A 24,444-nucleotide genomic window follows, 5' to 3' on the forward strand; every position below is an offset into this window, starting at 1 on the left:
ACAAATGTCCAGCAACTACTAAATTATCCCTAGCAATAATTTTGCCAAAAATCAAACCTATGCCCTTTCTATTGATGATGGTGATGATGATGACCTTCTTGATCTTAGTGAGCGTGAATGGGACAGTAAACACAGTCTACATTAAGCACCGCTGGTTCTGGTGTGTTTAATCTAGTGTTCTTTTGGTAATTGAAGCCCACTGTACATGTGATCTGAGCAGGACGTGATAGAAAAGGAAGGATCAAGTAAGATTTATGCTAGAGAATAATGACTAGAACAAATCTGGACAAAGATCACGTGACCTCAGCGAAAGTATATGCGGTCAGTCTGAGCTCCACTAATGTATGTGAAGATTATGAATGCTATCCACCCTATTTTAATTCTTAAAGAACAGCAAATTAAAGAAATAATCCATTAGATTTGCACACGAGGCTTGAACGTCTGTTGGCTACAGTATATGAGCACCGCATCCTCATAAATTCACATGTTCTGGATAAAAGAACCACTGAATCATGTGTTGGATAGAACAGTTGCTCCATTTGGCTTAAGACCTCACATATTCACTACATAAGCTTGATTATAAAGTCCATTTACTAACAACTCCTCGCAGAACTGAGCTGATCTATTGCTCTGGGCACTTCTGTTGATCATGTGACTATGTATTATTCCTCTTAGCTATTTGTCATTAGATGAATGGGGCTGTGTGTGTGTGTGTATATATATGTGTGTTTTAGGACAACTTTGATAAAAGATTTTGTTCCAGTTCAATTGTTGACTACTATATATATATATATATATATATATATATATATATATATATATATATATATATATATATATATATATATATATATATATATATTTATTTATTTATTTATTTAGAAATAATTAATCCAGTTAATACAATTTAAAATAATTATAACAGAATAGAAAAGAATAATGTATGTATATATATATATATATATATATATATAATTTTTACAATGCAAAAATGAATCAGCATCCTTATATACATGCCATTTAAAATAAAATGAAATATAAATAAAACATTTTATATATGTGTTTGTGCACATATGTATATGTGTGTGTTTTAATTTAATGTGTTGTGGGATCATGGGTTTCCGGGTTCCAGTCTCACTCCCTCTCACTCTAACTTTCCTGTTTGCACTTCACTGTACGATTACCATAATGGCAGAATGCCTCCCAAAACACATAACAATATGCGTGTAAGCTAATCCATCAAGGAAAAGTTGGAAACACTGGGCTTAGCATGAGCCAAAAACACATTCTCAACTAATGATAATGATGATAATGCTGCATCTGGCCTCTAAAGTGAGATTTAAAATAAAAGCAAATGAGCAATCAGAGTTTTATCATCTTTCTTTATTACAACACCCTCATCTTTAATCTGTTCTGGAATGAAATCAGATTTCTTCTCTTCCTGTAGGCTCAGTGGAACGGACTGACCGGACAGATCATCATAAACAAGACGGACGGCCTGAGGAAAGACTTCGACCTCGACATCATCAGTCTGAAAGAGGACGGGATGGAAAAGGTAAAACCAGAAAACCGTTGCGTTTGCATGATCAGCGTCTGTCTAAATATCTGTCATACATGTCAAATTTCTGTTTTGTTTTCACTAGCAGTTTATGGAAAGTGGTCGTTTTAACAAAGTGTGGAAGAAGGTTTGTATTGAACGACAAAAAGTGGCGTCCCTTTTCTCCTTATAAAACATGCCATGGTACTGTATGATACTATGTTATTTCCTACAAAAAACATAGTATTACCATGGTGCTTTTTCCATTTATGACCCTCAACCTGCTAATACCTCTTGTGTCTAGATGTTTTTGATGACTCATATGCTCTCATGTTGGCTCAGTTATGGATTATACTTAGTTTTATCACTTATTTATAATTGCATTAAATAAACGTAATTTATCTCCTTTTCTAACGCTGCCAAACTCTCAGCGGGTGGCTCTAAACCAAACGCTACATAAAGTAGCTAAGAGCTCTGCATCCATTTATGAAATACCCCATCACTCATAGAGTCAACAATGCAGAGCTCATTTTATAAAACATCTGTTTATGAGCACTAATCGCACGCCAAGCGCTCAATTTGAGGACTCTCTCTTAATGCATATTTTACAACGCTCCCCGTGACAACAGCTATCAGACAGCGCTGACGTAGCGTAGCGAATGAAGATACTGCGCAGCAGAGAAACAAAGACCATCTCAGAGGAGTTACGTCTTTCAGTGGATTTACACGAATGGGTCATGAACAGGAACACTGACAGAGCCCTGTATCTGCTGGATTACTCAAAATACAGTATATATAAAAATAAACCTATATGTTTTATCCTTTTTGTCTGTCTGTCTATCTATCTATCTATCTATCTATCTATCTATCTATCTATCTATCGTTGTATTATATAATTTTTTTTTCATTCTCTCTGTCTATCTATCTATCTATCTATCGATCTATCGATCTATCTATCATCTATCCATCCATCCATCCATCCATCTATCTATCTATCTATCTATCTATCTATCTATCTATCTATCTATCTATCTATCTATCTATCTATCTATCTATCTATCGTTGTATTATATAATTTTTTTTTCATTCTCTCTGTCTATCTATCTATCTTTCTATCTATCTATCTATCTATCTATCTATCTATCTATCTATCTATCTATCTATCTATCTATCTATCTATCTATCAGATTAAACAGATTAAATATTAAATTTTCAGTTAAAGGCATTTCATCATTGAATTCAGAGACATCATTGTCCAGCTCAGTTCAGTTTAAATAGTATCTGTGCAAATAACAATTAAAAATAACAGCGTTTTAAACCAGAGAAGGGTAACACATTTCTCTTTGGCAAATATTTAATATTTTACTCATTCTAATGCCACCCATTTAACACACGACAACATGAGAATAAGTAAATTAAATTTCGGGTGTATTACTCCCTTAGTCTTTCCTGTAGAATAAACACTATTCAGCGTCGGAAAAAATTCAGCTCCTTGCTCATGTGGTTCCGCATCTGTTTAGATCGGCGTGTGGAACTCAAACACTGGCCTGAACCTGACAGACAGCAACAAAGACAAAAACACCAACGTCACTGACTCCATGGCCAACCGCACGCTCATCGTCACCACGATTCTGGTAGGAATCAACCAAAGCAGAGCACCAACAAAACCATCCACCTGCATCTAACAGCACTTTTGCCCCCCGCAGGAAAACCCATATGTGATGTACAAGAAGTCAGATAAGCCTCTGTATGGCAACGATCGGTTTGAAGGCTACTGTTTGGATCTCCTGAAGGAGTTGTCCAACATCCTTGGCTTTTCCTATGAAGTCAAACTGGTGTCCGATGGGAAATACGGAGCTCAGAATGACAAAGGAGAGTGGAACGGCATGGTCAGAGAGCTGATCGATCACGTAAGTCTAATAATTAAGAGCTTTGTGGGTCATCCAGCAATCATTTCAAATAGTCTTGAGCATCAATTAATTCTCACTGGCTTCATCACAGGTGGCAGATTTGGCCGTGGCGCCGCTCACCATCACTTACGTACGAGAGAAAGTCATCGATTTTTCCAAGCCTTTCATGACTCTGGGAATCTCTATCCTCTACCACAAACCCAATGGCACCAATCCAGGTGTCTTCTCGTTCTTGAACCCGCTCTCTCCGGACATCTGGATGTATGTGCTGCTGGCCTGCCTCGGGGTCAGCTGTGTGCTGTTCGTCATTGCCAGGTAAAATCCATATCAACCCGTTTTAACCTCTATGTGGAATTTAATTCTTCAAATTGGCCCGGTTTCATGCTTCTGATGTCTTGTTGGATTGTAGTTAATTAGCTCTGGTTTTGCTGCCCAGCAGTAATAGCTCAACAACACATTCTTGGCCAGCTCGTTTGTCTTCATTTTGCAAATTCATATTTGAATTATTTTAAGTGCCCTTATTATGGGTTACACAAGGTTTATATTTTGGTTTTGGGAGTCCCAAATAACATTTTGACAAGCATGCAAGGTCAAATGACTCGTTCAATTATTTATTTTTGGTCTCTTTTGCTTAAAGCGGTGTTTGTAAGCAACATCTAGTGGGGAAGAGCGAATTAGCATTTTTGTTCAGACTAACCCGAAAAGACCAACAAAAGTGGGCAGGCGGTACGCTAATGTTTTCACAACTGCTTGGGACTCATTTCAATGATTCGGATTCAACTCTTTCTTTTGAGAGACTTTTTGAGTAACTTTATACATGGTGCACTTTCAGGTTTAAAACTTTGCAGGATGTTTTCATTCACTTAGAGCTGTTACACACTGCATTAAACCTCATAAATCCATAATAGGGGGCACTTTAAAGGTCCTGTATATAAGTTTTTGACTCTTTTAAAGCCAAAAATAATACAATATGTTTATAGATAGTTAGGAAACACGTATAGCTGTTTCTCTGAAAACTAATGCTATAGCCAGTAATTCTCAGTTTCGTGCAGACTGGAATCGCAGTACCCATTTAGTACCAACATACTGCATCTTTAATCTGTATGATCCTGCCCACTTTCAGTTGTCGAAAAACACAGTGTATTGCTGCCAACGAATCATGTTATGTTTACATAGCTATTTCTCAGAAAAATAATGCTATAACCAGTAATTCAACTCTCAAATTTGGGCTCAGAGGTGGAATGCCTTCGTTTTAGCTGCCGTTAATCTTACGTACTGCACCTTTAAATCATACTTCTGCAGATAAAACATGATTTTTAATGAAGTTATCTTTTTTTGGCAGACACTCAGCAAACACGTTTTGTTTTAAACAACAGTTTAAAAAACAGTTTGCATCAAACTTTTTAACTTAGAATTATGTTTAACTAGTTAGTTAGTTAGTTAGTAGAGCTTTATTTGTAGCATAAACAACTGTTTAAGTTGATTGCCATTCCAACTAATTTCAACATGAATAGATATTAGATAAATTTATATAAATAGTTATTTCTACCTGATTTGTTTGCATACATTTGTATATTCAGGTTGATTCAGAGACGTTAAATAATTTAGATTCACCATTTTAGGTAGAGTATCACACCTAGTTTTAGTTTAAATTACACATTATATGCAATTAAACTATTACATCAATAAAATTCCATCCTAATATTGTCAACTGAAAACGTTTAAACAGGAATTGTACTGTTTTAAACTTGTATTTACTTGACCTGAATTTGCTTTTAAAACGCATCGGCCACACTGCTGATTTGTGTGTATTTACAGTAGATTTACAGTATGTCGGCGCTCTTCTGCAGGTTCACCCCGTATGAATGGTACAACCCTCATCCCTGCAACCCTGATTCGGATGTTGTCGAGAACAACTTCACCTTAATCAACAGTGTTTGGTTTGGCGTTGGAGCTCTTATGCAGCAAGGTATGAGATTTAACACACGCGGTTTCACCTCAGCGCTGGCAAAAATGCTTTTCTAGCCTAGATTTTTGCCAAAACATCTAGAAATTCTAAAATCAAGAAGGATTTTCAAAACAAAACATGTCTTGTTTTCAGAAAAACAGTAAAAATTAAGTGAGTTTTTGCTTTATCTGTCAATGAGATAAACAAAATAATCTTGTTTTCTGTTTGCCTAACCCATTGGCAGATTATTTAACTTGTTCTAATCAAAAGGTCATTTAATTTTTGACTGATTTGTCAATATTTGTAGGCAATATTTGTCTAAAAAATTCAATTTTTTAAAAATATTTTTGCTAGAAACAAGACTAAAAATATATAGGCTTTTTCATTCTGTTCTCTTCATGCATTTTATTATATTATATTATATTAAATTATGTCTTATTTTATATTATATACTGTAAATATATAATATATAAATATACATTGCATATTGCAATTATATATGTGTTATTTAACCATTTATCTGTTAACTGGCTGTCTATTTCTCATGGTCAGGATCGGAGTTGATGCCCAAGGCTTTGTCCACCAGGATTGTTGGAGGTATCTGGTGGTTCTTCACCCTCATCATCATCTCGTCCTACACGGCTAACCTGGCTGCTTTCCTCACCGTGGAGCGAATGGATTCGCCCATAGACTCTGCCGATGATCTGGCCAAACAGACCAAGATCGAATACGGCGCCGTGAGGGACGGCTCCACTATGACTTTCTTTAAGGTTAGGCAACTCGCTTTGTATCATCATCATTATTATTATTATTAATCTCCACAAGCAAAGAATCAGCCTGTATAACATTTGATGCAATGCGTGGGTGGTTTGTGATGCATTTATTTGGCGCTGACTTTAGACAGGTGGTTTGAGGTTTGATGGGCAAACAGCAGTTACACCTCCAGACACAAAACCTGTGATTTTACACGCACACGGACCTCAGCCAGCGGGAAATACATGCACGGGGCGAATTAAAGCAGCTTATAGAGAAAGAGAGCGTTATGAGGACATCTGTCACAGCACTGATCTGAAGCAGCGCAGCAAAGGAGGATTTCATGGCAGAAATAAGACATAAGCACAGGAAATCCAGTAGTAAGATCGGCGTACTGTAAATTTATTCAAAGCTATAACATGAATTTTGTCACAATGAAACACTGCTCATACTATAAAAACCCTTGAAATTTGCACTATGGGTGTAAATAATTTCTTATGGTTTTTGGGAGTGGATATTGTGAACATCCTCTTTCAGAAAACAACAGTATTGGCTCCTAATTTTGATTATGAAATGACAGTTATGGTCCTAGTTAAATATATTTAAATATTTAATATGGCGTTATCTTATTTCTTAATTAAATGATCAACATTCCAAACTGTAAAAAAAAGATGCACTCATAAAAAGGATGAGAAACTAGACTAATTTGCAGATAAATACTAATATTTTAATGACTAATGCTGTCTTTTTTTTAATCAAAAGATCCTGGTGGCCATTGTTGTATTTTATTTCTGAATTTTATTTTATTTTTAATATTATTTAATTAATTAATATATTATTTTAAATTGTATTATTTATTTTTAATTTGATATTATTTTGAATGTTATATTATAATTAGCGTTGTCAAAGAATTAATCATGAATAATCGCATCCAAAATAAATGTTTTTGTTTACATAACAAATGACTGTACTGTGTATATTTATTATGTATATATAAAAACACACACACATATAAATATATATATATATATATATATATATATATATATATATATATATATATATATATATATATACATATATATATATATGTATATATATAATAAAAACCTAATAATATAAAAATATGCATTTATATACATGTAAACATTTGCTAAACGTGTGTGTATTTATATATGCATAATAAATAAACACAGTAAACATACATATATCATGTAAAAAAAACTTTTATTTAATCTTTCGACAGCACTAATTATAATGCATTTTTTGTATTTTATTTAAATTTTTTAATTTTTAACTTCAGTAAGGACCGTCACAAACTTGCATTGATATACACATTTTCATTTATCATTTAATATACACGCTGCTAAAGTGACATTCGAGTTATAGAACTTATGTGCTCTACTATAATACCGTCATAAATCTTTCACAGAAATCAAAGATCTCCACCTATGAGAAGATGTGGGCGTTCATGAGCAGCCGGAAGAACACGGCGCTGGTGAAAAATAACAGAGAAGGAATCCAGCGGGTTTTAACCACAGACTACGCTCTTCTGATGGAGTCCACCAGCATCGAGTACATCAGCCAGAGAAACTGTAACCTCACGCAGATCGGAGGACTCATCGACTCCAAGGGCTACGGAGTGGGCACTCCTATTGATACGCTCACAAAAAACACTGTCGTAATATACTGTCAGAAATGTTCAAGTAACGGTAACAGATACAGCTTTTGTTGGTAAAACTATTATTTAATGCAAAATAAACATTAACAAAGACTATTAAATGATAAGAAGTATCTTCATTGTTAGTTTAAGGAATGTGTAGCAATATATTGTTATAAATATTATTTAAAAGGATTAAGAAGTTTAAAGTTTAAAAGGATATTTATTGATGTTTTATCTCATACTGTATATATATTGTGACGGGAGGAGCCAGCGACAGACACAGTGGGCGTGGCGTCAGGCCTCGGAGAGGCTTTTATTGACAAAATAATAATAATAATACAAAATAAAGTGTCCATGGGAAAAGTGTCCAAATAAAAAGGGGATCTGGTGTCCTCGTCGTGCCGCGGGGAAAGTGAAGGTTGAGGCCGTGTTCCAGGGGAAGGGTCCAGGTAAGGGGCGGAGTCCGGCGGTCGCACGCGCTCCCCTTTTTCTGGCCCGGGGCGCGAGGGGCGGCGGCTTCTTCCGCGGCGTCTCCGTCGTTTCTTTGCTCCGGCGGCAGAGTGGGATGAGCTGTGTGCTCACAGCCTGGACTACGGGGGTCCCACGACGCACTTCTCGGACGGCGGGTGAGGTCCATCGCGCACCCTTCCTGGACCCACGAGGACACCAGCGTGCATGCACGGGAAGAGACCGGTCTCCCGAGGAGAGGCGCGCAGGGCATTTAACGGCGGCGGTGACAAGGCTAAATCCCCTTCAGGTGTGCCTCGTCACACGCCGCCAGACCTGGCCAATACCACGCCCCTCCTCTCGAACACACCCACTCCCGTCGGGAGCCTGGTGAAGGGCGGCGAATAAAGGACGGGGTGATGGTGACAATAAAGAGGAGGGGCAGCCGACTCGTCACATTCCCCTCCCCAAGCGTCAACCCCGTCAGGCGGTCGCCGCCCACGCAGGAGTGCTACCTTCCTCAACCAGGCTCCAGCGGTCGGAGTGGGCGGGGCAGGGATTCCTCTCCGGGCAACTCCCCTCTCGCACCGGGACAGAGAAACCGGGAATTAGTCGGAATGCTCAACCAGCCACCGGGTAAATGACCATAAGCAAGCGTCACTTACCCTTCCTGGTGGCTGGGAGCGAGTCTCCGTTGTTCCTCCATCCCGGCATGGGTACCAGCGAGAGGGGATGACGTCATCAGATGTCGCCCAACTGTGCCGTCTAAGCTCCGCCTTGCCCGCATTCTCCACCACTGTGACGGGAGGAGCCAGCGACAGACACAGTGGGCGTGGCGTCAGGCCTCGGAGAGGCTTTTATTGACAAAAAATAATAATAATACAAAATAAAGTGTCCATGGGAAAAGTGTCCAAATAAAAGGGGGGATCTGGTGTCCTCGTCGTGCCGCGGGGAAAGTGAAGGTTGAGGCCGTGTTCCAGGGGGGAAGGGTCCAGGTAAGGGGCGGAGTCGGCGGTCGCACGCGCCCCTTTTTTGGCCCGGGCGCGAGGGGCGGCGGCTTCTTCCGCGGCGTCTCCGTCGTTTCTTTGCTCCGGCGGCAGAGTGGGATGAGCTGTGTGCTCACAGCCTGGACTACGGGGGTCCCACGACGCACTTCTCGGACGGCGGGGTGAGGTCCATCGCGCACCCTTCCTGGACCCACGAGGACACCAGCGTGCATGCACGGGGAAGAGACCGGTCTCCGAGGAGAGGCGCGCAGGGCATTTAACGGCGGCGGTGACAAGGCTAAATCCCCTTCAGGTGTGCCTCGTCACACGCCGCCAGACCTGGCCAATACCACGCCCCTCCTCTCGAACACACCCACTCCCGTCGGGAGCCTGGTGAAGGGCGGCGAATAAAGGACGGGGTGATGGTGACAATAAAGAGGAGGGGCAGCCGACTCGTCATATATATATATATATATATATATATATATATATATATATATATATATATATATATATATATATATATATATATATATATTTTTTTTTTGTGTCAAATAAAATGCAAAATAAAAGAACTGGCATTATAAAAATGTTAAATTAACCTGTTATCATAATTTCATATTTTTTATATATTTTTTACTATTTCATCTTTATATTTTATGTTTATTTTCTTTAAAATGTTGTATTCTCTCATTGTTATCAGTTATTAGTGTTAGTAAGTCATTTTTATTTCACTTTTAGTTATTTTAGTGCTAAATAAATCCAAATTAAAATTTTATCCAAATTAAATGAATGTTAAATTAATATTATTTCTATATTATTATAGCTTTCATTGATAATTGACATCCAGCTTTTATTTTTATTTATTCCGTTTTCAATTTACTTAAGGTTTAGTCTTTGTGTGTGTGTGTGCACTTTTAAATAATTTGTTTATTTTTTTAGGTCTTCACATTAAAATGAATATTTAAAATTTTTATTTCCATTTTAGTTTTTACATTAATTTAAATTAAATTAAAATGAGAAATGTTGCCTCAGCAACTACTTCTGTTTATTATATTATATACTGTTTTAGTTAAAGCAAAACTTTTTGTGTGTGTGTTATAGTTTTAGTTAAGGATAATAATTCTGGGTCTCTCTCAGGTTCCCCGTATCGTGACAAGGTGACCATCGCCATCCTGCAGTTACAGGAAGAGGGGAAACTGCACATGATGAAGGAGAAGTGGTGGCGAGGAAACGGCTGTCCCGAGGAGGACAGTAAAGAGGCCAGCGCTTTGGGAGTGGAGAACATCGGAGGAATCTTCATCGTCCTGGCGGCTGGACTCGTCCTGTCCGTGTTCGTGGCCATCGGCGAGTTTATCTACAAATCCAGGAAGAACCTGGACATCGAGGAGGTGAGCGTGGGACAGTGTGAATGGCACAATAAATACTGATGGAGCTGACGGACATCGCTGGACCTCAGAGGACGTCTGTGGGAGTTTTATAACGTACTTTTTGCTCCTTAACCTTCTTAAAAACGCATATACTCTGACTAAACAGCAATTAAACGATGACCGGAATGGTGGCGACCTTGGACGCTGAGCGACATTTTCAACGTCAACTTTTTTTTTTGAAACATTTTCAATTTTCAGATGGACAAACAATAAGACAAGTATAGACAGAAGTGTACGTTTAACTATTGCACCAGTTACTATATTGTAGAGTAGTCCACGTCCATGTAGTTTGTATTTAGATTAAAAGACTTGAACGTTTTATTCTTTACAGACATATTCCTCCTTAATTTATGACAAGACATGTCTGCGGGTTTTATTATAGGTGATGTGCGTAATTTTTCCATGTCAAAATGAGTCAAACGTCATTCATTCACAGGTGGATTTTCCCGAAGCGTGCGAACAACACTTTTATTTTATTTCGTTTTCATTATTACGTTATTATTCAAAATGAGTTTCACATTACAGTTTATTGCAATAATAGGAAAGTCTTTAAAACAAAGGATACGCTCATTTGGAAAAATGCTAGTTTTATGTCTTTTTCAGTAAAAGCATTTTTACAGTTTCGTATGAATTTTTGTTTACTTCTGGCTACTTTTATCAAGACGGTGTAGAATTAAAATATTATCCGTTTTTCAAAAAGGAGCTTAGAACGGTTTCTCGATATTGCATAGCAACGATGATAAATTTGTTACGTTATGCAGCGTTACTCTGTTTTAGCATGCGTGAAATGTCAAATGTAAGATGAGAAATTTTGTTTGAAAATCATTTTTGCATTTTGTTGCATTGCGTTTGTTGATGTAGGAGTTACATACTTCACCTTCCGACTCATTCTGACTGTCTTAGCCTTTCTCTTATGAAATGACTTCTTTTATTCAACGACTGTGGGTAATATTTGTCTTAAAACTGTGTTATACGAACCCTTTTCTAATAGTGAGAATGAGCAAACGTGTCTCAATGTTGAGCGGAGTGACAAAATCATAACTGAACAGAGCATATGTAATGTTTCATATGCAGAGTGATGTGGATTTTGGATTTGTTTTTCACGGCTCTTTTTGTGTTTAAGGCTGGTTATAGGACAAAACCTCTGATAAACAGGCTGGTTACATTTTATTCAGTCCACTCTACAGGAGCACCCGTGCAAGTCCTTTTTATTTTGTCATTTCTGCTTTTGTATCGTTTGACACTTATGAAAATGCATATAAATATTTTATCACTTTGAAATGATTTCTTTATGAGCACAATATATGTGTCATTGGTTTCTTGATTCATTTGCTCTTTTATTATTTGCTTTAATGATTTTTGGCACACAAAGTTTCTTTCGGGAATGGACGTCAAGTCTTAGGGGTCTGAAAATACGTGAATTGAATTTAATTATTTTATTATTGAACCTTGGTGGGCTTCTGCTGAAACAACATTGTGATGAATTAAAGTTACAGTGTGTAACCCGTTAGGTTAAAAATTTGAGACCTCGATTTGAAACTATACGACAGGATATCGATTTATATTTTGAGGCGTAGTGTGCGTTTTCGCGGGAAATTGGCGTCTTCGCGTGTTCACGTCACTTCCGTCAAACAGCAAAAAAATAGCGTTCATTTGTTTAGATTTAAACATGTGAGTTAAACATGAACAGTTATGGTAAACATCCGTGGAACCCTGATGCCAAATCCAAAAAACTCAAACGCAGAAGTCTGTGGTAAAACGAGAGTAAATATCGGTATGTCTTTTGACAAATGGCGACAGCCCCGAGATCCGAACCGATCAAAGACAAGACGCAGATAAACAGGTAAGACGTTTGGTTTTAGTGGCTCCGTAGACATCTAGCAAACTTTTACGTTTTAATTTCAGATGTGCTACTTGTTCAGGTGACGCAGGATATATAATATAGTGAAATATATGTGGATGTAAAGCGAAAGATACGCCCTGGTGGCAAGATTAATCCGCGCACAGGAGCATTGCCGAAGCACAAAAAAAATCCCTCCGCGAGAAACAGAAAGGGCGATATTTTCTTTTTTTTTTTTTTTTTTTACATTTTTTTGAGGAACACATTACATTTGTTGTCCCAGATGCACTCATTACACACACGTGGACGTGTGCTGTTTATTTTTTGGTGAACTGTTGCTTCCTTGTAAACTTTACAAGATCTTTCTGAATAATTGTAGAAGAAGTTATCATATGGAGGTACTATGGAGCTTTTCGAGGGCTTGACATCTCTCCACAGGTTTGGTTTTAAGTCCCCCTTGAACCCTCCGATACCTGCTATGAATATGGCAGTTTCTTTTACTTCTCATGTCTCACAATTTCCATATGATTACGAGCGCTGGCTTCAGGGCTCGGCCCATCAAAAGAATCATTTCTGAGTTCATAAGAGACCGGTGAAATGATTCCATGCAAATGAAGATCAGGTTAGATTTCTCATGTACAGTGTGCGTGATTTCTGCCTCCCATCAAATGGGATTTTAAGCCTGTCAGAACCAGATGGAAAAATCTCGCACTCTTTTATTTCTTTCATCTGGCCAAGACATGAAACAAAAGGTGAATTCAAACATGTCACCCTCCAAAGATCTGATAAAATGTACACACCTTTTACTCATATTGTTAAAAAATATTTATTTTCTCAGGGACAAAACAAAAGACAAACAAAAAAAGGAAATTGCAAATATAGATGCACAATCTTGTCAAACATTTTTGTCTACTTTGTATAGTATTGCTTTGGTAAATAATTATGTGATCAAGTCATAATAGAGTCAAAATATTATATAATCAGTCAAAATTACTTGATACTACAATCTGGTCATAATTTAAAGTTATGACATACTGCTGTAATTGCGAGTTTAAAGTAAAATAATAAAAAAAATACAGATTAAAAAGTCATAACTGCCATAGCTTAAAATTGACAAATTACAAATTGAAAATGATTGACTAAAAAAGACTACATGATGACAAAAACAAAAAAAATCCTATTTTGACATTACCTTAATTTGTATTCATGAGATAAATTGTTGAAATTTGACTTTGTCACAATGGCTTTTTATCTCATAATTCAGACTATTTTTTTGTAGTCACTGTCACATATCATCTCTTCTGATGAATGAAAGTATGAGCTGCACAGAAGCTTGAAAGAAGCTTTTGCATTAATCTGCGGGTTGAGATGACAGTCTGAGGTTTGTATTTTTGATGAACTCCGGGATTGAGTTTAAAACTGCTTTCATTTTTGTTCACTGGACCGTAATCCTCTAACCCTGCTTTCTTAATCAAAACTGGGAGTTTTTAATCTAGCGTCGCGCAGCGCAGGATTATGGATCTATGACCTTGTGCTGCAGCACAGCTGTCTCCTCCTCAGAGCGGCTCTCTGTATTGTAGTGCTTGTAACGTCTGGAATAATCAAACTCTTTGTATCTTTCTCTGCATGTGTGATGTGAGGTTTTTAGTTTTTTAGCTTATAAATTGTGCGCCTGCTCTTCTTCTTTCTGCAGGTTTTAATGGTTCTCTATAGTGGGGAACAACAAGGCCCCTTGAATGTATTTTTTACTAAAATACTACGACAATAAAATACTATGACAACAGTATTTTACCTTAACAGATGGATTTAGATAAGTGGGGAGGAATGTAATTATTGTGACAAATGGGTTCTTATTAATTGGAGTGTTGCAATGGAGATTCATTTGTGAAATATATTCAGCTGTAGCTCTAAGGTGTACATTTTTCGTTAACTAATATAAGTCATAAATTATGCAAACTATTATGAAATTGTCAAAACTCATTGAGACTGACCTGGAAAGAGATCAAACTTTCATCTGTAACATTTCTAGTTACACTAATTTCAATAATAGTGCATATGAACAGCTTTTCTGATTCTTTAAATGCATAAACTGTAATGGCACTGTATATTTTTTTTGATTATCACTCATGAATTGACAGTAAAACAAATACTGATATTATTTGTAGTGTTTGTCTCCCTCTGCTGCTAAGGCATAAGAAAAGCAATTCCTCCTCTCAGTAACCCAAGTCAAGAACGGTTTCATCTATACCTCAGTTGTATAGACAGTGTTTATAAAGTATTACACTCTTATTTTAGAAGAATAGAGAAAAATTACATTGCAAAGTCACAAATCGCAGTGATCACTGTCTGTCTTCAGTCTCTGTTGAAACTTAGAGTCCTACAATAAAACACAGGTAGTACATTACTGCTGTCACATCAAGTCAGCAGATGAATTTCAGAAAAACACAGCCCGAGATATTAGCATATTCATATTACCAGATATATGATATATGAATGAAAGACTGTTAATAGATTAATAATGGTACAAAATATACTTACAATAGTAAAGTTCCACCAGTTTATAAGCTGGATCATCCTTTAGATCACAAAGTAACTGCACTTCGGAGCATCCTAGGTTATTCTCAGATAGACTAAGATGTCTCAGGTATGAAGGATTTGACCTGAGAGCTGAAGCTAGAGCAGCACAACCTTCTTCTGTGACACCGCATTCTCTTAACCTGTAGTGAATGACAAAACTGCTGTTGAAATGTCTGTAGTTTGTTATTGACTCTGCTGAGAGCAGGAAGGCTATACACTGCTCGTCCAAAAAAAAAAAAAAAAAAAAAGTCACACTAATATTTAATTGGATCGCTTTTAGCTTTGACTACGGTATGCATTTGCCATGGCATCATATCGATAAGCTTCTGCAATGTCACAACATTTATTCCCATCCAGAGTTACATTAATTGTTTTACCAAGATATTGTATTGATGATGGGAAAGTCTGACCAGTGCTCAAAGTCTCATCTCACATCCCAAAGATTCTCAAGGGGTTAAGGCCTGGACTCTGTGGTGGACAATCTATGTGTAAAAATGATGGCTCATGCTCCCTGAACCATTTTTTGAGCCCGATGAATCCTTGCATTGTCATACTGGAATATGCCCGTGCCATTAAGGGAAAAATAACCTGGTCATTCAGTATATTCAGTTAGTCAGCTTAACTCATCTTTGGGCGCATAACATTGCTGAACCTAGACCTGGCCAACCCCAGATCATAGCACCTATTTGCACAGTTAAATCCAAGTGGTGACTTTTTTTCTTTTGGACAAGCAGTGTATAAGACAAGCATTGCCACATACTTCTGCTGATAGAATGAGATGTTGATGCTCAATGATGCTGTTTGAAACTGTTATGTGATTCAGTAATGCGGTAATTCGTGCTGAGATTTAGCATGTAGTACTGTACAATTGTGTTATTGGCTGACTTTAAATTTTACCTTAAGGGACACACCTTACAGAGGACAGAAAAGTGTGATTGACAAATTCTTACCACAGTTTCTTCAGTTTACAGTGAGGGTCTTTAAGTCCCGTACAAAGAAGCCTCACGCCCAAATCTCGTAGATTATTCCAAGAAAGAACTAGTTCTCTAAGGTGTGATGGGTTTGATCTCAGAAACAAAGCCAGAGCAGCACAACCTTCAGCTGTGATGCCGCATTCCCACAGCCTGTAGAGAACAATGACATGCTTCACTCTTTCATTTTAGATTAGTGCTGTGTGGAAAATTATAAATAAGTATAATTCATAGAAGTATAATGAAAAATTAGCAGGTACAAGACTGGCAATTTTGGCTTTAAATTCCAGAATAAAACCTGCTCTTGAATAGGGTTGCCATGTAGCGTGAGTTACCATGGCGACAAAACCCACTTAAAACTAACAAACGCCTACATGAGCTGTTGATCGCAGCATTGGTAGAGCAGGCTGGAACAATTGGAAGCAGATGACTTGGCTGGAACTGCTCTTCTGGGTCCCACGTCTAAGGCTGACGTTGACTGTTCAGTCTAAGGCTGACGCAGGCAACTCAGAGCATTGGCCTTGAGCAGACTGGATTGGTTCTTGGGCTCCGACTTTAACACTTGAACCATGCTCCACCCCAGATAGATTAACTTTCACCCAAGTGAGTCAAGTAAGACTCAAAGTCAGGGAGGATATGGAAGAGAACCTGATGGTGGTGCCACATTGTGCCAATAAGACCTGGTTCTCAAAACTCATACTGATGGCATCAACCCCTCCCTGGCAGATTCCCCTGAGAAGGCACCTTCTTTCTCAGGGACAGGGCACAATATGGCACCTACACCCAGACTTCTAGAACCTCGAAGTCTGGTCCCTGGATGGGACGAGGAGGAGTTCAGAAGGCTTTAACCTGCAGTGTTGAATACTATTATTCAGACTAGGGCCTCCTCTACAAGGTGGCTATATGACTTGAAGTGGCACATTTATCAAGAGGATGGGGGATCTGTAAGGCCTCTTTCAATAAAATATTCCTAGATTTCAGGCCAGCACTTTTGTGTTATCCTAAGATCCAACCTGGATATGGGCCTAGAGTTCCCACTTCTGCTTTTAGGGACTAAAGTGGTGACCCTGCACGCTATCCCTCTTGACAAAGGAAACTCAAACCCAGTCTTGGTTGTGCGCTGCACTTCTATTTGGAGCACAGACAGAGTTTCAAATCATTTTAACAGCTCTTTGTCTGATTTGTAGTAAGACAGAAGGGCTCCTAACAGATTCTCCTACTGAATTGTGGATGCGATTCTTGTGGTTTATCTGGCCAGAGGCTTACCTTGCTCCTTGGGAATGAGAACTCACTCCACCAGGGGCTTTGCTGCTTTGCCAGCTTTGACAAATGGTGTCTCACTAGCAGACATTAATTTGTAGAGTTGCAGGTAGGGCTACACCTAATACATTTGCCAGATTCTATAATCTGTGAATGGAAGCAGTTTAATCCAGAGTTCTGGGTACTAACACCTGCATTGAGATGCCTGTTTCTAAATCTAGATTTAGGTCTTTCTTATGAACCCTGGAATGCTCTCTCCATCAGTCATGCGCTCTCATGCAGCTTTTTTTGTGATGGAAGTTACTGCAGAACCCATTAAGTAGTCCCAAGTCTCAGTTCCCTCCATCAGGGAACAAGAGTTACTGTACACTATCTGACACAGTTGCGTTTAAAATTGAACTGGAAGTTAAGTGCTGGGCGTCCGGTCAGAGGAGAACTGACCCCAACTGAGTTTGGTTTCTCCCAAGGTTTTTTTTTTCTCCATTCTGTATGCATGGGGTTTTGTTTCCTTGCCGCTGTCGCCTCTGGCTTGCTTGGTTGGGGACACTTAACTTCTAGTGATTTAACGTTGAATTGACTACAGAGACTGTCTCTGCATTTAATAAGAAATTGGTCACTCTTGTCATTATACATCCCTTGTACTCTTCTACATTATACTGTATAGTGCTTTGATGCAACCTGTGTTGTTAAAAGCGCTATATAAATAAAAATTATTGATTGATTGATTGATTGTACGTAACTAAGATGTTCTCAGTTATGACTGTTAAGATAACATTTCAATCTCTTGACTTTAAACAAATTCTAACAGTGTGTGAGCATATATTCCGTAGCATATTTCAGTCCTGCAGTATCATTTTACTCAGGATGAGTTCATGTGTTCAGTTATATACAGCTCAATCAACCGAACTCACAACAGCACAAAGAGGCTGAAAGCTTCAGATATACTTTACTTTGTGTTTCATGTGTCAGAGTCAAATATGGTCTTACCACAGTTTCTCCAGTTTGCATTGAGGATTCTTGAGTACAGAACAGAGAAGTGCCACACCAGAACTTCCTAGTTTATTCCAAGATAGATTCAGTTCTCTCAGGTTTGAAATGTTTGATCTCAGAGCTGAAGCGAGAGCAGCACAACCTTCATCTGTGAGACCACAATCACTTATGCTGCAGAGAAATGAAAATCATTTTATGAACTTTTCATTTAGATTTTCTTAAACTTTTAAAAGTGAAGTCATTGTTCTTAGTGATACTTACTGAACTGATCTGGATTCTTTAATCACAGGCAGCAGCTTCTGAAAAACTTTCATATTTTCAGCTTTACTGCTTCCTACAACAAATGTCTTGAGATCAAACATATCCAGCGCCTTCTCTGATGTCAACAACACAAAAGCTACAGCTGACCACTGAGATGAAGAGAGTTTGACTTGCTTTATTGTTCCAGATCTCATATATTGCTGTATTTCCTCCACTAGTGAATGATCACCCAGTTCATTCAGACAGTGAAACAGATTAATGAATTTATTTGGAGAGTGACTGCTCCTGATCTTCTTCTTGATATACTCAATGGTTACCTCATTGCTGTCAGAGCTGCCTATTGTCTCTTTTATTAGTCCTTGAAGTAGAATCTGATGAGAATGCACTGACAGACCCAGAAGAAACCGCAGGAAAAAGTCCAGATTTCCATTTTTACTCTGTAGTGCGTTATCCACAGCTCTCTGATGCAGCTCAAATAATGAAACATGTTTTGATGAACTGATTTGAAACCAGTCCTTAATTTTAGACACCAAACTACGTTTGGTGACCTGCTCAAACACATTTCTGTTGTGGATTGTACAGGAGAGGTGCACATATAGAGCCGCTAAATGTTCTTGAATGCTCAGATGAACAAAGCAGAAGACTTTTCCCTGATAGGAGCCAAACTCCTCTCTGAAGATCTGAGTACACAATCCTGAGTACACTGATGCTTCTGTCACATCAATGCCACACTCTCTCAGGTCTTCCTCATAGAAGATCACATTGCCTTTGTCCAGTTGTTTGTATGCCAGTTTACCTAGTTTGAAAATCATCTTTTTGTCTGTGTCCTTCTTCTCGTTGTACTTTGCGTCTTTGATGTTAATCTGTGCCATCAGGAAGTGTGTGTACATTTGAGTGAGAGTCTTGGGAATCTCTCCACTCTCTGCTTGACTCAGCATCTTCTCTAGAACAGTGGCTGAGATCCAGCAGAACACTGGGATGTGGCACATGATGAAGAGGCTCCTTGATGACTTCAGGTGTGAGATGATTCTGTCGGCCAGACTCTGATCAATGATTCTCTTCCTGAAGTATTCCTCTTTCTGCGGATCATTGAATCCTCGTACTTCTGTCACTCGATGGACACACTCGGAGGGGATGAGATCAGCTGCTGCTGGTCTGGAGGTGATCCAGATGAGAGCAGAGGGAAGCAGATTCCCCACAATCAGGTTCATCAGGAGCACATCCACTGAAGCTGAATCACTTACATCATACATCCTCACATCTCTTTGAAAATCCAGAGACAGACGACACTCGTCCAGACCATCAAAGATGAACAACACTTTATATTCATCACTGAAAATGTCCATTTCTTTTGTTTCAGGGTAAAAGACATAAATAAGATTGGAAAGACTGAGTATTTTGTCCTTCATCAGATTGAGTTCTCTGAAAGGAAGTGGAAATATGAGCTGGACGTCCTGATTCTCTTTCCCTTCAGCCCAGTCCAGGATGAACTTCTGCACAGAGACCGTTTTTCCAATGCCAGCGACTCCCTTTGTCAGCACAGTTCTGATGTCTTTGTCTTGTCCAGGTAAAGATCTAAAGATCTCACTGCATTTGATCGGTGTGTCCTCTGTTGCTGTTCTCCTAGATTGTGTCTCAATCTGTCTCAACTCATGTTCATTACTGATCTCTCCACTCTCACTCTCTGTGATGTAGAGCTCTGTGTAGATCTCATTCAGGAGTGTTGAGTTTCCTTGCTTTGCTGTTCCCTCATACAGACATTGAAACTTGTTCTTCATATTTGATCTAAATGTGTTGAGGACTTCATGACTGTGAAATTAAATGACCACATTATTGCACTTAAGTCATGATACCTCTTTGAATTATTTAAAATACTTATTATGCCATCGCAGTTACATATGACTTTTTTTTTTAAGTTGAACACAAATTAAGTTTTTTGTTTTCGAAAAAAAACCCCAGCTTTTTTATTTCATATTAAGCAAAATGAACAATGCGTGTTCAGAAAATATAAAAAAAGTGTCTGCCCCATCTTGTTTTGTTAAAATCATATAAATAATTTCACCTCTGAATGGCTCAAAAAGATGATGAAGATTATAGTTTTGAAATGGCTTAGTACAAGTTCTGACATGAAACTGAAAGAGTAAGCCAAAATTCCAGCACTGTGAAAGACTGATCTGCAGTTGATCTAAAGTATTCGATTGCGGAGCGATGAGTGTTGGATAACTTTCTAATTATGCCACCCATTAATTTGCATTATATGGACTTACAAATGCGTTTTATTTCTTTGTTTATATTAAAAAAGATTGACTTATACATTTAGAATGGTGTAATTGCTACTTCTAAAACAAACAGACAAAATGTATACTGGTGCGAAACGCATGTATAAAAATTAAATCCTCCTGGAAGGCATCAACACATGATATATAGTGCCTGACATACTATATATACTGCAAAGCGTCTTTAAAATATATACTATGCTTTTTACATTGTGTGCCTGCTGATGTAAAATTGTTTATGTCAGGTGAGGATTTAACAAGCATGATCAAAAATGTACACTCTTGTGCACCACAAATAATGAACAATAAATCATTTAAAACTTTACAAACCGTACCGGTGATCAATGTTTCCAGCATTGAAACATATTTGGTAATCCACTGAACAGTCACTTTTTACAGGTACACGGCTGGGGTTTGGTAACTGGAAGAGATGCTCCCTTACGATGTGTTTTCTTTTTCTGTGAACACCAGATTAAGAGTAGGATTTAGGACTTTTTAATACAGTAAATACATTTGAATAGAAGATGCAAAGTAGCATGTGTTTTGTCAACTATAAACATACTATAAACAGACCGAGGACTTATTGTTTGAACTGGTATTCATTGTGCAACCTACAGTATATAATAATTATCAACTTTCCTTACTCTATGTGTGATGGTAAAAATTACGCTGATTACTTTATTACTTTTTTATGCAAAATGTGTTCTGTGTTGTTGTTGTTGTTTTTTATACGTCCTTCACAAATTATATGTTAAAATACTTTAAGTAAACATTACTTGGAAATTTAAAAAGGATATAACTATGAATTAATAGTGTTTTATTAACAAATATATTACAAACTCAGGGAGTAAACTCACCAAAAAGTCAACTGTACTTAATATATAAATAATATGGTTACATTTTGGAGTAAAACTAGTTTACTAGTGATTGATCCATGCACATGATTATTTGTACTGTTTACAAAAAGTGCCCTTGTGATCTTTAATCAAATTGTTTAACATATGTTTACAGTACCTGTTGGCAGATGTTTTGTTTCCATCGTTTAAATGAGGTGGATGATCCATAGACTGATGGCTCTTCATAGACACACAGCTGAGCTCTCGTGACTCTGTTCTTTCATGAAGGCCAGAACTGCAACAGAAGGCTTACGTAGTTAAAAGTGCAAAGCTGTATCCTGTACTTAGTGCTTTTGCGTGAACAGCACCTTGAACATAATTCACATTATGCGATTTGTACACGATACAGTTAGCATATGTTAGTAGAAATCCTGTACCTGCTGCCAATGTTAAACTGATTGCTCTTCATAGACACGCAGCTGGACTCTGCTGATCCTGTTTCTTTATGTTGGACAGAACTGTAACAGAAGGCATATATAGGCAGAAGTACATCATCACAAGATATAAGTGGGAGAAAATATGAATGGTAGCAGATAATTCACATTATGAATTTCATATTCTACAATATGCACATAATACAGTTAGCTTATATTAGTAGAAACATTGTACCTGCTGCCAGATGATGTGTGTCCCTCATTAAAACATAGTGGTGGATCTATACACTGATCGCTCTTCATTAACACATAGCTGGGATCTTCTGATTCTGCTCTCATATGACGGACTGAGCTGAAACGGTTTAGAGATAAACAGTGATTCTATAAAGCGGATTTGATAATATTTAAAGAAAGCATCCCTAGATCAAGGAGAACAGAGAAAAGGCTTGAATGAACACTTAAAAAGACACAGCTGTATTAATAAATGTAACAAATACTAGCATATCTTTACTGGCATTTCATTTTGAGTCTTCAAAGACTACCTGATTCCTGAACAAGAGTCACTGGATGCCTCTGTGTCCTCCATATTGGAGCTGCAGATGTGGACCAGAGCAGTCTGATCTCTTACACATCCACCCACAAAATGTCCCACAGTTTAGTCTGATGACTTCTGAAAATGTCTGCTGTACCAGTCATTGAGAAATGTAAGCAAACAACTGTAAAACAGAACAAAACAAACTGTAATGCCACCCGGCTGCTGCAGACATGCACATGCAAAATATAAATAATATATAAATGTAATTACAACGCTAAAAAAAAAAAAAAGTACCTGAACGTTTTTACGTCCCTTGACAAAGACGCTAAATTAAGTTTTGGCGTAAATCAAAATATTAGAGCCGACACGTGCATTAAATTAGTAATGCTTGCTTAAAGGTCAAACGACTCACTTTACTAACTTACGTACGTCCTGTAAATATCTTCCACCGGATATGTATAAAATACGTAAAAATGCATGTCCTGTCCGTAAAACGATAATATTTTATACTCGCTCTTTCTGCCGTTTTGTTCTGTTAGACGCAGCAAAATGGCCCCTGAGTAACTTTCACTTCAGTTAAATGAGGCAAAACCATTGCAGGAGTGAACCACTGCAGAGTCAGAGGTGGGCAGTAACATTTCTGACGATTATCATTTTTTGTGATTTTACTTCGGTAATCACAGGGGTTAGGCAGTAATTGTTTTCTGTCCTAAATTTATTTATTTTTTATTAGTATTTATATTTATTTAATGGCTGGCTTTTTTTCCCATGTATGAACTACGATAGCCAGAAGGGGGCGATATTTTGTTACTTTTAAAAAAAAAAAAAAAAAAATGGTTAGGAGGTTCAGTTTAAAAGTTTATTATTTAAAATGTGCAATGGTGGTAAATGCAGTCAGTAGAAAGGTTTGTGTTACTAGTCAGACTGTGTTTGTGATTGAGAGGATTTAAATAAATTTTTAGCATACATTATGATTACACATTACTGTATCATTTTAGCGCTCTGTACTGTGATATTATATTTATAGTGCATGTGGGAAAAAACGCATTTGAAAAGGCAAAATCCTTTACGATTACAGTACCGTTATATTTGTTATGCTATTATATCATCTTTAGAGTTCCATCGACATCTTATCAGTACTAACATCTTGGCCTGTTTCTAAGAAGTCATTGAAGTAAAAAATTAATAGCACAATGTTTGTCAAATCAGGTTTATTCATAGTTCTATACAGATCACAATAATAAATAGGTAAACATCATTAGTGTGTTGGCAACAGACATTTCATACAGTGTATTCACTTCAGCGTAGAAAAAAACTCAAAATAAAAAATATCAAACACACCACTTGCTTGGGCAACAGATTTCATGTGTATTATTTACAGCCAGACCTATAAGACCTGTCCTGTAGACAGAACATCTATTGAAGCAATATCACAGCACTGCTGGATGTCATCATTACAGGCACAGCCTGGTGATACACAACAAATTGAGAATCTAACAGAATGCGTAATTGATATAAAAAACTGGATGATGAGTAACTTCTTAATGCTAAATTCTGAAAAAATGGAGGTGCTAATAATTGGACCTAAAAACCCCACATATAATAATCTAGTAGACAGTCTATCACTTGATGGCTGCTCTGTTAATTCTTCATCATCAGTTAGGAACCTAGTTGTGCTGCTTGACAGCAATCTTTCCTTCGAAAACCATGTTTCCAGCATCTGTAAAACTGTGTTATTCCATCTTAAATATAGATCTAAATTACGACCTATGCTTTCAGCATCTAATGCA

The 24,444-nt window shown here is 37.7% G+C and overlaps 2 protein-coding genes across 8 annotated transcripts in view; one reads left to right on the forward strand and one right to left on the reverse strand.

Moving 5' to 3' along the window:
• grik1b (glutamate receptor, ionotropic, kainate 1b) overlaps window positions 1-11,331 on the forward strand; it is a 30,392-nt gene extending 19,061 nt beyond the window's left edge. For 2 of the 4 annotated variants that reach the window (XM_043258711.1, XM_043258714.1), the window contains 9 exons: window positions 1,448-1,555; window positions 1,644-1,685; window positions 3,058-3,171; window positions 3,244-3,447; window positions 3,539-3,762; window positions 5,298-5,416; window positions 5,948-6,165; window positions 7,581-7,806; window positions 10,385-11,331. In XM_043258711.1, coding sequence (XP_043114646.1) covers window positions 1,448-1,555; window positions 1,644-1,685; window positions 3,058-3,171; window positions 3,244-3,447; window positions 3,539-3,762; window positions 5,298-5,416; window positions 5,948-6,165; window positions 7,581-7,806; window positions 10,385-10,674 — 1,545 coding nt within the window. In that variant the 3' untranslated portion in view covers window positions 10,675-11,331. The remainder of the gene's footprint in view (window positions 1-1,447; window positions 1,556-1,643; window positions 1,686-3,057; window positions 3,172-3,243; window positions 3,448-3,538; window positions 3,763-5,297; window positions 5,417-5,947; window positions 6,166-7,580; window positions 7,807-10,384) is intronic. The other 2 variants (XM_043258712.1, XM_043258713.1) reach the window with 2 other exon arrangements.
• A 2,022-nt stretch (window positions 11,332-13,353) lies between these two features.
• LOC122358806 (NACHT, LRR and PYD domains-containing protein 3-like) lies at window positions 13,354-23,219 on the reverse strand. 4 transcript variants are annotated; one of them, XM_043258702.1, is made up of 12 exons: window positions 23,067-23,215; window positions 22,949-22,979; window positions 22,662-22,835; window positions 22,355-22,471; window positions 22,123-22,203; window positions 21,864-21,980; window positions 21,185-21,307; window positions 18,574-20,382; window positions 18,310-18,483; window positions 16,042-16,215; window positions 15,053-15,231; window positions 13,354-14,891 (listed from the first exon to the last, which is right to left on the reverse strand). In XM_043258702.1, coding segments are annotated over exons 3-12 (2,820 nt in total). In that variant the 5' UTR covers window positions 22,706-22,835; window positions 22,949-22,979; window positions 23,067-23,215; the 3' UTR covers window positions 13,354-14,889. The 4 variants fall into 4 exon arrangements, with proteins under 4 accessions (XP_043114637.1, XP_043114636.1, XP_043114638.1 ...); XM_043258701.1 differs by having other exon boundaries at window positions 22,949-23,219; XM_043258703.1 differs by lacking the exon at window positions 22,949-22,979 and having other exon boundaries at window positions 23,067-23,207.
• Between the last annotated feature and the right edge of the window lie 1,225 nt (window positions 23,220-24,444).

This window comes from Puntigrus tetrazona, chromosome 15, assembly GCF_018831695.1.
Source record: "Puntigrus tetrazona isolate hp1 chromosome 15, ASM1883169v1, whole genome shotgun sequence".
NCBI classification, from domain to species: Eukaryota; Metazoa; Chordata; class Actinopteri; order Cypriniformes; family Cyprinidae; genus Puntigrus; species Puntigrus tetrazona.

Excerpts from the sequence above, each read along its gene's own strand:
- LOC122358806 (XM_043258701.1), bottom strand. The coding sequence starts at position 22,705 with ATGGAGGACACAGAGGCATCCAGTGACTCTTGTTCAGGAATCAG. Across the intron at positions 22,472-22,661 it reads GACTCTTGTTCAGGAATCAG|CTCAGTCCGTCATATGAGAG; the intron begins GTAGTCTTTGAA and ends AAACCGTTTCAG. Across the intron at positions 16,216-18,309 it reads TGCAAACTGGAGAAACTGTG|GCTGTGGGAATGCGGCATCA; the intron begins GTAAGACCATAT and ends TGTTCTCTACAG.